This window comes from Vigna unguiculata, chromosome 3 (assembly GCF_004118075.2).
Source record: "Vigna unguiculata cultivar IT97K-499-35 chromosome 3, ASM411807v1, whole genome shotgun sequence".
NCBI classification, from domain to species: Eukaryota; Viridiplantae; Streptophyta; class Magnoliopsida; order Fabales; family Fabaceae; genus Vigna; species Vigna unguiculata.
This window is the reverse complement of record NC_040281.1, coordinates 54,325,907-54,340,975: the sequence shown is the minus strand read 5'-3', so window position 1 is coordinate 54,340,975 and position 15,069 is coordinate 54,325,907. Positions and strand designations below refer to the sequence as shown.

Genomic DNA, 15,069 nt, shown 5'->3' with positions numbered 1-15,069 from the left:
GGATTTGTTTTGTGTTGAATGTGTATTACAGTTACAGATGAGATGAGTAAGGTTTCAGTTTTTGGAAGCAGTGATTGAGCAAGAGATGAGGTGAACTCAGATCTAACCTAAAAGATTAGATATGTTAAAAGAAAAATAGTAAAAGGTAAACATAATATTAGTGGTTCTATTTTTTGAAGCTACACATTTTTTCAAATCGCTACTACTCAACATTATTGACCCAGAGAAGGCTCTTAACTCTCCATACAAAAGAATCTACAATTAATATAAGTATGATTTTTTCGTTTTCCTTTCAGAACATTTAATGAGTACTTTTACACGCAAAGAGAAAAAAACGTTTAAATAACAACAAAGCTGTATAATCATAAGTTTTATTATCACAAACCTAACATTCAGGGGAAACTAAACTACTATTAACACTTGAATAAAGGTTGAAACAATAAACGTAAGCATCACAGAACTTATCAGCCAATAATTTCATCCAACATCTGTCATTTCCCTTTCTCATCATCCTGTACATTCATAAGTGTCGCCAACTTCAATGAATGATTTAATCAAATTTCAGACCAAACTCAAGTTCCAATGACCAAATATATCTTCTATTATCCAAAAATCATGTCAGAAAATAGCGAGGGGCCAATTTGTAAATGTGAAAATAAAAATGTTTCTATTTCTTCGTACGTGTTTGGTTATAGGCCAAATTAATGCAGAATTGATTATAATTGATTTTCTAAGTAGAATTAGTTCGTGTTTGGTTTCTAAAATCAGTTAGAGGATAAAAAAATCACGTTAAATGAGAAACAACTAATTTTTACTTTTACATTGAAAAATTGATTTAGCTGAAATCAATTCTCCAACGCTGAACCAAACACTCCCTTCATAAAGGAACATAAGCAAACAGAAGAAACATTTAAATTCTTAATTTAACTCCCAAAACATTTCAAATTCTAGTTCTTTTGTGAAGCCTAGACATTTTGTAGGATAATAAAGAAAATTATTTCTTTTTTAAGTTCATGTTATAGATAACACTTTCACTCAAGGAATAAAGAAGATATATATACACAGAAGTTTTAACGAGTACAGATTATATCACGCTTACCGAATTATCCATCAGTTTGTCCAAATCATCATTGTATCTTCCATTGTCATCATCTGAAAGACCAGAGAGATTGTAGGCAAATGTAAAGTCACCAAAGTTTAAATTCACCCAGAGCACATATTATTCTATACTCTAACTCAAATACCCAAAACAATAATCTAACACTGTCATTGGATATAAATCCAACTCCGGAGAACACAGTGGTATAGGCTAACAAATAGGAAAAACATGACGAAAGTTACATCTAGATTACTTGCTTTGATGAGCTTCAAACTAGTGTACAATGAGGGTAAGGAGCTTTGCAGTTATCTTAAGAACTTGCAATTTACTATTTGAATAACTTTAGTTGTTTGAATAAAAATGTGTCATATCGAAATTTTTTAAAGTTAATATTAGGAACATTTTTTACCTTGCCCTTTCTTCTCTCATAAATCATCCAAACACGAGCAATACAAAATTACACGATTTTGTCCCTTCCAGTCCATCTCATTCTCTCAAAAACTTCCAAATTACGTAGCATAATCAGAAGACCTCAATTATCCAAAAAATAAATTGTTTGGCTTGACATAACTATATCCATTTTCCTATACGGTTTATATCCTTTAAATTACTCTGGGACTTTAAATGTGTTTATATAGTTTATAAATGGAAATGTACCAAACTCATACACCATTTTTCAGAAACAAATAACAATTTTTGATAGATTAAAGTAAGAAGGTGTACCGGGCTCGTCGTCATCGCTGTTTCCTTCCCCCAGAAGAAATACATCCAAGTCTTGCTCAGTTGATGAATTTGATAATTTGTCCTTTTTTTGCATTTCCTGCGCCTCTTGATTACAGATCAATTCAGCATTTAATGGTTTCATCGTGACTATGCGATCGTTTCCTTGTTCAGAAGATTTTAGTTTTTCATCTTCCATGTACTTATTCTCATAGCTGACAGAAATCACAAGACAGAAGTTTACTAAATGTTACAAAACAGCATAACTATAATAATATAACCCAAGTTATGATCAGTTGAATGAGTTAATTGCAAGATGCATTTCATATGACAAATGGGCTAGCATAAGCAGCACGACAATTTTCCACAAGTATATTGATTTCTTAGGTGTTCCAATAATCTGCTAAAATTATTGTTAGTAATAATTTATGCACATCCAATTACATTTTGTTATTATACTGTACCAAACACTTGTTATTTTAAGAAATTCAACCACATTCTGTTGTCTGAAAACTTCACATATTCATATTGTTATAGCAGAAGTTCCTTCAATTTCTTTTTCTGCGAATGTTATTTTTATACCTCCAGGATGAGTGTTTCGTACTTTCGGAACTACGGGAAAATTTACACATTCCTATGCCTAGAATATGATATTTAGGTATTTACAATTGAAAACAGCATATTATATATATATATATATATATATATATATATATATATATATATATATATATATATATATCAAGCAGTCCTCTATTAAATTGAGTCAAGTCAGATGAAACTCAAAAACAACATTCAATGTGAAACCAAAATACTTAAGCAACAAGAAAAGTTACATACGGTGCAGTATGATTATTCACAAGTAAAAAATATATTCTCCAAAACTTCCTCTCTTTCATGACTCGTGGACACAGATCATACCTCAATCGAGAAATCTCCTGTAACAAAGAATCAACTGAATAGTGGGGAGTGCATTATGTTTCAAATATGTGATTGCACGAAAAAATTTAATTGACAATAGAATATGTATACACAAGCCACCCTATACACCTAGGTCAAAAATTTTACTTTATTCATGCGAGATTAGCATAAAAACATGCAATGTCTTTGACACAATGATTTGCTTCAACAAACTTGGAGACAAAAATACCGAGCATCTTATGATTTAGCATGCAGTATATCACCAACCATCATGAGTGCATCCGACAAGCTCACAGTTGCAGGAGGATGAAAAAGGACAACCATAACTCACCATGCTGCAATTCAGGGTTTTTAACTCTTACACCATTGCTCTATCCCCGCCACTTCTTCTCTCTTCCTCACGTACACAAACAAAAACTCCTAGAACACAATGGTCAACTCTAATTCAGATGCACAAATTATGCAGTATTTGAATCTCACACACTCTATTATGTGTTTTAGATTCGGTCATTACTCCATGATATTATTTTACCGAAAACATCAGTTCAATTTACGAAGTATCCTGGTTGAGTAATTTTCTGGACAAGTATTAGGCACTTCCCATTCCAATGGCTGCATAACTTTTTTATGTCACCAATAACTCATTGTAGCTAAGCAAATAAAGTTAAAGCAGAAAAGAAGAACATTATTTAGTAATTCCTACAAAAGATTTAGATGTAAATTATTACTTATCCAATATCTATCCGGACTGTCATACTCAACTTTCCTAATTTCTCTTCTGAGATGTGGTGTAGAATACAATATGGTAGCAAAAGGCACAATAAACTTCAACAAACCTTATTAGGATAGAATCTTTTATTTTCTTTAAAAGGGATTTAAACCTAATTCAACCATACAAAAATGACTTGTAAGATGAAATATGCATCAACTTATATATTACAATTTTATTATATCTCTAGTTGATATGGGATCTCAAATAATTTTTATCATTGACTATTCTCCTTTGAAATTTCTTTTGAGCCTATAATTGCATAATGATTGCACATGGAAATTTAAATCACCTCATCCTTATTACCATAACAGAAATGAAAATCCTGCTCTGGTATTGGTTCATTCTCCACTAACAGTGAAAGTTATCATGAATGGGCGAGATCTATGTAAACACCCTCAGATCACAAAGTATTAATCCTGCAATTTTGTTGATGTAAGTATTAATCAAAATGTTATGGTTCAAATCCCTCCTTCATTCACTTTAACTAGTGTTTCATATGCACCTCTTTTTAAGGGCAATTTGATTTCTATTCTAAAATTGACCACAAATCATAATTGCTTAACACTTTGCCATTCTTTCATCTACTTCGTTGTTAAGATGCAGCCAAGGAGAGTGATTGGTACAGCTGAGAGGTTACACAATCTTTAACAATTGAGGACTTCGAGTATCCATCATGTGTCAAAAGACAGAAATAGGACGATTGAAAGAAAGTAGGTTGTACGGTCTATTTTATTCATAATAAGGTTAGAAATACCCATAAAACTTGTATAGATACTGATAATGAAAAAATCGTTGACATTTTAGAACGGGATACTTATTACATGACAGGTTGACAGCTTTGTTGTCATATTACTCAAATGTTTCAAACCTTGTGATTCATGGGAAATATTTTTATTTCCCTGGAAATTTGAAAAGACAGCTACAATGTCCAGGTTTAGAGACAGAGTATAGAGTCTTTAATTGCTTGTGTGTGACCTACAATAGTCACAGTATTTGTGTAATGATTTGTACAGTGGGATTTCTACTATTTTTTTGTCGAACAAAACATATAGAAGTTGAGTCTCATTTTATTCCGAGAAAGCTTCAAGAAGGTCTTATTCATTTTCTACTCATTCCTTCCTCTGCTCAAGTGGTTGATATGTTGACAGAACTTATACATTCATGTTTCTTTCGTGAGAACTTGTCCAAGTCCAACTTGTATCACATACATGCTCTGGCTTTTGGGGCCTTATTAGACAATAAGGATGAAAATCCCACTGATCCCATATGAATCTTATATACAACTAATTCTGTTAGTGGACTTCAAGATTAGCCTGTTAAGCTGTAACTAATTTTTCTTTCTTTAAGATGTATTTTAATAGCATAGTATGTACATATTCTAATCAACTGAGACCATTCAATTCTGTTAATGAGATTCACTTTTCTCTCGGGTCTCCTTTCCCCTCTCGTTTTCTCTTTCTGCTCTTCTTCTGTGAGGTGGTGTAGAATACTAACATGTCAAGTTTTCAAGTTAACATGATTGATGAAAAAAAAAATGTCCAAGAGTCTAAAACTAAACTCCTTAAATAAAAAGTAATCAGTACTTCTAAGCCAAACATTATTTGCATGCCAGTAAAAATTGATAATGGGTGCCTCTCTTAAACTTAATGAAAGCATTGTGAAAACACGCGGCGCATTAACATTGATAAAAGCAGACATGCCATGCACAGCTTTGATAACATTTTGATTCACAGAAACACAGAAGATGCTACCTTGACGGTAGAAAGAACAAGACTGGCATGTTTTTCCTGCCAATCAGTTAGATCCTGCCTGACATTTGAAACCGCAGGAACATCAGAAAATTCCGTATCATCTGAAAATGGATGGAAACCAAAACTGCGATAAGATCCTCCCGTGAAATAAAGGAAAGTAGGTGCCGAGTGATACAGAATTCAAACATGGTAGGTAGCATTTGTAATGAACTATTAGTGTTTGATAATGACGGAAATTTTGGAATGAAAAAACATTTAAAATAGGTTTTAAATAACAAAAAAAAAATGGTAGAGAATAAAATGCCCCCGTTTTCACTTTAGAATATGACACAAATTGCAAACTATATTCACTACGTAGTCTAATTTCCATTTCTCACTATAAGGAAGCAAATGTTAATCCAGAGAGACAATAAAAGGAAAAGAAAAGACCTTGAAGGGGGAAATCTTCAAAGGTAGCGATGGTGATCCCTCTGACGAACTCTCTCAACTCTTCGGTGATGCCAAAACGCTGGAGATCGACGTCGGTTGTGAGCGAAGGTTGCGGCAAGTGCTTTGAAGCTTGTGCCGCTATCTCTTTGGTGGTTTCTGTAATGATGTCGCTCAATTTGGAAGCTCCCAAGGACAGATCATTCGAACGTTTCGCTGCTTCTTCCGCAAAGCTTCTGGCTCTGTTCCACAGCTCCATCTTTCTCTTCTCTTCTCTTCTGATTGATTACACCTTTTTCTTACCAATTTCAGACAAAGAATTGTCGCAAATTAACGACGTCAATTTTCATTGGGAATGGAAGAGAAGAACGAGAACAGGTTGCCACGTACTGTGCTTCATCACTATCTCTGTCTTTTTCTCATTTTTTTTTCCTTATTTTCATTCCCTCAAGGTCACAACTTTTTCTTTTTTTAAGAAAATATCTTGAACAAAATTGTGACCATCGAAACACAACAGATGCTAATTCCATAAACAAAAACAGGGTGGACGAATTCGCTGTGCACAACCAAAATGTACTTTCATTTGACATGTTGATATAACAAAAAAAATGCGATTTTTGTTTGGGTATTGTTGTAAAAAAAGTTAAAAAATATAAGAAAATGTGAAAATTAAACGAAAAACGTACACCTATTATAACATCTCATAATTTAAAATTATACTTTCTTGGGCTTAATTCATAGTTATATTGTTTTCTTAGTGGGTTGGGCTATATTGCATCCAAGCGGATTTAATTTTTCTACATTTACCACTTTTTTAGCTACATTTAACCTTTTTAGTAGCTCTTTTTTCTTTAAAATATATATTAAAAAAAAACAAATGATATCGTAAAAATTCATAAATATAATTCAACTGATTCTTCTTCTTTTTTTCCATTGCGGCAGATTTAATCAGTTTTCCGTCCCATAATTCATCTAAATTTAACAAGTTTGTTCTTGTTTGGATTGATTTTTGTTTTCTTTTAATTTGAACCAAATTCAGTTAAAGTTTGATAATATAAAAAAAAAAAAGTTAGAGCCATCAATTAATTTTCATGATATATAAATAAATAAAAATAGTTTAAAGTATAAGTTAAAGAAAAGTCAAAATGAAGTTATTGAAGAGTAATAAGTGTGAATGTTGTTAATGGCGGAAAACGAAAAACTAACGGTAGTAGTTGATTGCACAGTAGTAGAGACGCAATAATAGGTGGAGATAAGATGTGCGCGTGTGTTTGTGTGTGCAAGAAGGGATGGTGGTGGGAGCGAAGGAGAAGACAATAGGGGTAGCGTGGGGCCCAAGAGGCCTGGCTCCAACCGACTGGGCCTTCGACATAGGGGTGAAGCCCATAGTTGGTGGGTCGTGACAGTGACACCCATTAAACGAAGAAGCATCAAATAGCGTATCTTGCACGATCTGATGGATCGTGAAAGCTCCACGCAGATTTTTGAAAAAGTCCATAACAAGCAGGCCCCTCTCTCTCTCCACCTTCTTGTTCTTGTTCTTCTTCTTCATCTTCTTGTGTTTGCATTATTGTTATTATTCATGCAGACACGTAAGCAGAGAAAGAAATAAGGTAGCGAGCTTTTAATTTAAATTTTTTGATAGATGTGGACAAGTACCGGTAGACCTAAATTAGGAGCCCCCCACCGTCCCATGTGCATCTCAACCTCTTCACAGATATCAATTTCTCTTATTACTCTATGACAATTTTTTCTTATAATATAAGATATTATTTTTTAAATAATTTTAAAATATTAAAAATAAAAAAATAAAAACTAATTAAAAAATTGAAAAAGTTTTTAAAATTTAATAATTAAAAAATTATTTTTCTAATTTTAATTAGCCATTACCCTCTGATGTCACCCTCATTCAGCAACACCAACAGTTAACTCTTGAATAAATAGCAGGCATATGTTGCTGACCCTCCACTTTTGTCCAAATTAGTTGGAATAATAATTAAGGCTATGCCTTTAATTTAAACGCTTCAACTGTGACTCACTATTCTTCGCCCGCCACACTCTGCAATATTTCCAATCACAACATCAAACTACGGTTTTCGTTACGCTAATTTGAGTTCTTGTGTTTGGATATGGTGGTCCTCCACTCGTTGCCTACTCCTAAAGATCATCGTTTTTTCGATCTCTCTGCCGCTACACCGTTCCATGTTTTAAACGATCTACAAATTAACGCATGTACTCTACCTAGTACTCGTACAATGTTTTAACATTTTGGTCTGACTCAGACATGTATAATTTTAATATCAATTCTCTGAAGTTGCATTGTTTTGGATAAGTCTTATGTTTTAGCAATCCAATCCTAGTCCCTAAACTGTATTTGATCACCGCCAAAAAGGCTCAACTGCTTTTCTACCAATTATCGCACCATTAACCGAGAAAAGATTTAATCCCATGTATATATTTCTCAACATAAGCAAGAATCTCTCATTCATTCACTTCAGTATTCTATTTCTATTCTCACCTTTCTTTCACCAAACTGAGGTCAATTACGTGTATTTTAAATCTAGTTCAACTTTAAAAAAATTCTATAAGTTGAAATATTTATATTTTTCTAATTTACTATTATTTCAAATCCACGTAAAATCTATATAATTTGGTACTTTGGTACTTTGAGTATATAGGATATTTCAAGTGTGAGATCATATATATATATATATATATATATATATATATATATATATATATATATATATATATATATATATATTTGTAGTTTATTGATAGAGGTAATACAATAAATCTAATAAATTTTATTATAATAGACTATGATGAAAGTTAACTTTAATCATAATTTAACTTATTGAACTAATTTGTAAAATAAAAATTATATTTGTATTTAATTATTTGTGGTGAATGTATTAACTATTGAAAACATTATTTTCAAATTTTCATAAATATAATTAGGATAATAATATTTTCATAACGAAAATTTGATAATTTTCTCTTATAATATGAAATGACATTTTTTAAATGATTTTGAAATATAGATAAAAAAATGATAAATTACTTAAAAAATGTTAATTCAGATTGTATGAGAAAATTGTCGAACGATCATTTTTCATATAGTTATTCTAACCAAGTACTATGAAAATCTTAAGTTATAGAGCATTCAAAATATTTTTCTTTCTTTTCATTACTATTCTTATTTAACCAAATATCTAATAATTATTGTCGTATGAATATTTTTCTATTCATTGTGTAGATTCACTGTATTTATTTGAGTGATATTTCTCTATTAAAGTAATTAAAAAATTTTAACCACAATATCAAAATTTACTTCTCAAATGTACATTAATATTAATGACTAATGAATGGAATACCGATCAGGTGGGAACGGATCAAAAGATGGAAACTTAGAATCCTAACTAGGGGTGACAATTAGAGCCTGGCTCGTCGGGTCGACGCGCAAACCTGCATAAAATAAAATAAAAATTACACTTGTATATATTAATTACTATTTTTATGAACTTTTGCATTAACGTTTCAAATTCTTGTATAACTGAAAAAGACAAGTATTATGTATTTTGTAATGTGCTAAAATTTAAAAAATACATTGTGTATGTCATAGTATGAATATGATGAAATTGCTGAATTATCAATTTATCATCCAATTTCCCAAAGTCTTTACTTAATTTTGTGAACTTCTTAAAGTTTTCTAAATTTTAAACATTGAAAGTTTTATCATAAAAATTAAAAAAAAAAAAGCGGACAGCCCGCAGACCAAGAAATATGCGAGATGGGCTAGTGTTTACAGCCCGCATAAAGTATGCGGGACGGGACGGACCAGCCCAAGTTGTGTGGGCCTTATGCGGATCGGACCCAAACGGATCAAGCCGGCCCACATTGCCAACCCTACCTAACACCACCCAGCCTCTAATTATAGTTTTTTTAAACTATAAGATTAGATAAAGATAAAAATGGACCTACACCACACTAATACTAACCTCTCTTATGGGGCATGTTTCATTGACTCAATTAATTTAGTTTATCAAATATTGTTTTGCTTTATCAAATATTATTTATTAATTTTATTTTAGCATCACGCTATAGTATTGCCCAAATTTAATGCATTGTATTGAAAAAATTGCCGACAACTTAGAGTTAGTCATAAAATTGAAACTAATGTCTTACAAAATTTATGGAGAAAACACGTACCATAAGTAAGACAAAGTGGAGGTTATAGAAGGACACTAGTGACTCTATCATTAACTAATGCAAAGTAATGTTAGATTTAGGTTACTAAAACATATTAGCATTGACTATAAGTCCATATTACTTTATTCAATAACTTCAATCACCACCTAAATTTAAATTATCTTTCCAACTTGATTTTTTTTTTATTTCTTTGGAAATATCATCACTTTTGAAAGTATAGAGAAAGGAGATTAATGTGTTTAGGGTTTGAAAGAAAAAAAGAATAATTTAACATAATCAATCTTGTGTGGCAATTGTTAACAAACTTAACGCAAAATGTTATAAATATTTCTTAACAAGCAACAAATTAATCTCTCTAATTGGATGTATTACAAAGAGAAAATTACTCTTTATTATGACTTTGTGTGGTGAGAGGAAATTAAATCCTCAATTACCGAAACGCCATTTATTTTACATGTAATGTCAACCCTTATGAAATGTTTTATGCAATAATTAATAACCGCCCTTTTAGTCAAATAATTGTAACAATCAAAAGAATGCTATTAGTTTTTGCTTAATTAGTATTTTCTTTTAATCCAATATTAGTGTCATGCTAATACAAAAATATTTCACGAGTTGCTTGTTCACATTCTCGTGGACCAATCCTATATTTAATCCAACGGACCTTTTAAATGCCTCATAAACTTTAATAACTCTTCGTTGGGTGTAAAATCAACCGCTCACAAATTTTATGACTCAAATTACTATCCCCAAAACTGAAAATGAACCAAATCTGAAAAATGTTAATATATGTTCATGTGGTTAATATCTTAAATATTTGTTCAAATTTGATTATATCAACTACAAAAGAGTGAAAAAAGTTGCTAATGTTGGAGTTTAAATCTGGATAATAATAAAATTGTTATTCAGGTATATTCAATCGACTAGAATGACAGTGGACAAATTGTGAAATATTTTTTAATTGTCATGGTAAACTAACAGTTATTAATGAAAAATAATACAATAAACATTTGTTTTGGGTATTGGGACCAAACACCTATTTTCAACACTCAAATTACCCTTAAGTTCTTTTATCCGATATTCTCCTCTGCTTGCTGTTTTGTTCTTTTTTCTGTTTGATTTCTTTACCCCTTTTCGCTCGGTTGGTCGGACGATCGGGTATATGTCTGAAAGACTATGATGCTTAAGTCAGTTTAAATCTGATCGGGATATAGCAATTAATGTTGTAATAAATGCGAGTAAAAGTTCTCACCCACCTGTCTTGGGCTCCTATTTATAGTTTTTGGTATGGGTATATGATTAGAGTATTCTTAATCATGGCTCAATTATTTTTTAAACGTGATTACTGCTGACTTATATTACTTTAATTTACTTTTACCTTACTGATTCAGTTTTGTTGCGTCCGCCTAATCGGAGTACTGTGCGTCCTGGCGGTTGTCTCCATACATGTGAAAACAAAATTCAATTGTGCGGAGGTCGTTGGATCGTGAGCTCCCTTAAAACACTTCGGAGAAATTGTCACATCAACAACCCAAGGAAAGGTCCGCCTGTAACAGGTGGTCTGCAACCGTTTATCCTTGAACCGCCTGACCGATGGTTTGACAATAGGCCATAAAGTACAACATTTATTTTAGTTATTTTAATTAATTAACCAAAAAGGCAACCAACAAGTTTTTTTTTTCCTCTTACACTACACAACCATTTCGAGAATAAGTCTTCTCTGTTAATTCAAATGTTTTACTTACAAATTAAAAGTATTCAAGCAAACATTTGAATTTTGTCACTTGTGTAAAATTTAATACTTCAAACTTCGATAAGAACATATTTTTTTTCACGTATCTCCACACTCGTAGAATGAATTTTGTTCTCTATAGGCCTTTATTTTATTTAAGAACCTCCAAAAGTGGAGGCTTAAATGGAGAGAGAGAAGGTGTAGGACATTCACTCAATGATTTTCCTATGCAATAGTTATAACTAAATAAACTCAAAGAAAAATAAGGACAATGTTCAACGAAAATAATTAAAGCATAAAATGAAATGTTTAATTTTTAAAACTATGTTTAAATATGTATTCTTTTATTTTATTGACATAGTTCAACAAAATTTAGGAAGAAAAACCACGACAATGTTTGATATATAATAAGATAGAACAAATTCTGGAATAAAATTTTTGTTATCAATTTATACTATGAAAATTATCAAAGTAAACTAAGAATAGAGATATAAAAACATCAAAATTACAACATAAACAATAACCAAGAATAATATGAAACGAGAAGTGATTTAGGGGGAATCCTTCGTGGCAATGGTGGGTGGGATGGACACGGCAAGAAGAAAGTGTGTAGGAGAGAAATTTACAATGTATTTATTGAAAAATATTCTTTTAAGTTTTAATTATCTAAATATATTTTACATGGTCGAACTAAAATAATATCTATAAAATAAGAGAAATTAATCATTAGTTTTAGAATAGGAAAAATATCTTTTTTGGTTTCTGAAGTTTGATCTTAATTTGAAAATGGTTCTTGGTTAAAATTTTGTCATTGTTTAATTCTTGCACATTCAAAATTATTATTTTTGGTTCCTATTCCTAAACGACGTTAAAATAACAAACGGTATGTCACATATTATTTAATTATTCTTATAAAATAAAAAAACTAGCATATGCCTACACTTTTCATGAAAATTGAAAAAAAATGTTTTTCTTCCTAAAATTTGAACTTAATTTGAAAATGATTTCTGGTCAAAAATTAATCACGATCCCTACATATTCAAAATTCTTGTTAATATATAATAATACTATTACTAATAATAATATTATTATATAATCATTAAAAGTATTATAATTATTATATAATAATAATATATTATTATTAATAATATTAAAATAAATAATTATATTATAATTATTAATAATATATAATAATAATACTAATATATAATTATTATTAATATTAATATAATATTATTAATAACTAAAAAATTATATATATTAATATATGAGTAATAATATTAATAGTAATTAATAATAATATAATAATAATAATACTATTAATAATTATATATCAGTAATATTATTATATTATTAATAATATTAATATTATTATATATTCTTATAATCATAAATAATAATTACATTATTATTAATAATATAAATAACAATATTATTAATTATTATTAATATTATTACTTGTATATTAATATTATTAATTATTATTTACATATATATTAATATTATTATTAATATATAATAATAAATACTATTAATAAATATGTAATATTATTATTATATATATTAACAATGATTTTGAATATGTAGAACCAAATAATGACAAAGTTTTGGTTCGAGACAATTTTCAAATTAAGTTAAAATTCCCGGGACCAAAAATATATGTTTTCTTATTCTCGTGTAAAACTTTGGCTATGTAGACACTAGTTTTTTAATTTATAAAAAAGAAAGTAAATAACATGTGGCATATCCTTTGTTATTTTTAACGTCGTTTAGAAATAAAGACAAAAAATAATAAATTTAAAAGTGCAGAGACCAAACAATGATTAGGTGACCAAATTTCGAACAAAGACTATTCTTTAATTAAGGTCAAATTCCAAGGACCAAGAACATTTTTTTTTTCCTTTAGAATATAGTTTGTAAGTTTATATTCTTAATCTTAACAATAATCATGGATATTTTTTTAAGCTTAAGATTTTATATATATATATATATATATATATATATATATATATATATATATATATATATATAACAAAACATTAATTTTACTTGTTACATAATTTTTTACTACAGTTGATTAAAAATATAAAAAAAAATTCAGATTGAGTAGATACACAATTAATATATCAATGCTTTAAAACTAACAAGTGAATTTTTATTTCCTTATATCAACATTTATCTTAAATAAGTGCAGTATCTAGTCAAATTGCATGGATATTTAATTAGGTTATATTTTAATTCAATATTTAAATGAAATAAATAGTTGATAGTGAATGCTGAGAAGGCAGATCATCTAAAATTCATCGTATACGTCCATGGTGGATTCTACCGATACTTTTATAATCGAGTCATAATTCAATTTTGGTGAAATTAGTTATTTGATATTTAATGATCTGATGAATGATTTTCTAATTAATTATAATTAAATTAAAAATACTTTATTTTTTCCACCATAGTATTAAACAAATTAAATAAAAGTTGTGTAATGTATATAACTTCATAAAACTAAAGTTATATTTTAGTTATAAATGTCACCATTCACGGCTAGTGACATATTTATAAAAAAAAATTATATTTATTAGGAACTATAATTAAATACTAAATAGATATAATAAAAAAGTACTTACCCTCATAACATTTTATTAAACATACATAAATTTGGATTTAATTAAAAAAAACATTTCGTCTCATGTAAGGTTGTATGTGTTTGATAATTTCTTTTGGTAACATTGTCACGTAGTGACTAACTGTGAATATAAAATATAATAATTAATTATATAGATGACAGACTAACGATGATATATAAAAATTCACCATTTTTAAGAAATTTTAAAATAATGAAATAGAATTCATTTTAGTTTAAATTGTTTTGTTTTTTAATATTTTGTTTGATAAGTAATTCAAATTCATTAAATTTTAATTTATCATCTAAATAAATATTGAATTACTAAAAAATATAGAAGTACTTAGATATTAAAATTTTGTTAATGATTAAAAATATTAATATTAATGTCTCTTTAAGCTAAATTTGGCTAATGCTATTTTTTTTTTAAGTTTGTAAACATTTTTTCGATTGGAATGGAAAAAATTTTCTCTCTCAATTGATGTCAATCAATATTATTTTTAATTGATTCGACCACATTTACTTACTTAGACAATTAATGGATGGTAGTTAATAGACAAAGTTTAACAATAGTCAAATTATTGACGAATTATGATGATAAAAATTTATTAATAAAATAATCATTAATAAATTTTATTGACAAATATTAAATATTTGTTGACATTACCGAGTACTTTTAAGAAAATATATCTGTAGGAAATTACTAATAAACATTATCTATTGTCAAATTATTGTAACCAATTATTGACATCAGTATAATTCCTTAGTTATTTGAGGTTACTTTGATGCCAAATTTGGTTTTCCATATCTCCT

The 15,069-nt window shown here is 29.1% G+C and overlaps 1 protein-coding gene across 2 annotated transcripts; it reads right to left on the bottom strand.

The window, feature by feature from the left end:
* Positions 1–256: 256 nt before the first annotated feature.
* LOC114178998 lies at positions 257–6,237 on the bottom strand. Of its 2 annotated transcripts, none has more exons than XM_028065174.1 (6): positions 5,693–6,237; positions 5,264–5,364; positions 2,660–2,757; positions 1,823–2,034; positions 1,100–1,152; positions 257–536 (listed from the first exon to the last, which is right to left on the bottom strand). In XM_028065174.1, exons 1-6 carry the CDS (start codon positions 5,946–5,948, stop codon positions 492–494), a joined length of 765 nt encoding a protein of 254 aa, XP_027920975.1. In that variant the 5' UTR covers positions 5,949–6,237; the 3' UTR covers positions 257–491. The 2 variants fall into 2 exon arrangements, with proteins under 2 accessions (XP_027920975.1, XP_027920976.1); XM_028065175.1 differs by having other exon boundaries at positions 257–512; positions 5,693–6,230.
* Positions 6,238–15,069: the final 8,832 nt, after the last annotated feature.

Coding starts and splice junctions, on each gene's coding strand:
- LOC114178998 (XM_028065174.1), bottom strand. CDS start 5,948: ATGGAGCTGTGGAACAGAGCCAGAAGCTTTGCGGAAGAAGCAGCGAAA. Junction 2,758..5,263: donor TTGTTCTTTCTACCGTCAAG/GTAGCATCTTCT, acceptor TCTTTGTTACAG/GAGATTTCTCGATTGAGGTA. Junction 1,153..1,822: donor CAGCGATGACGACGAGCCCG/GTACACCTTCTT, acceptor CTGGTCTTTCAG/ATGATGACAATGGAAGATAC.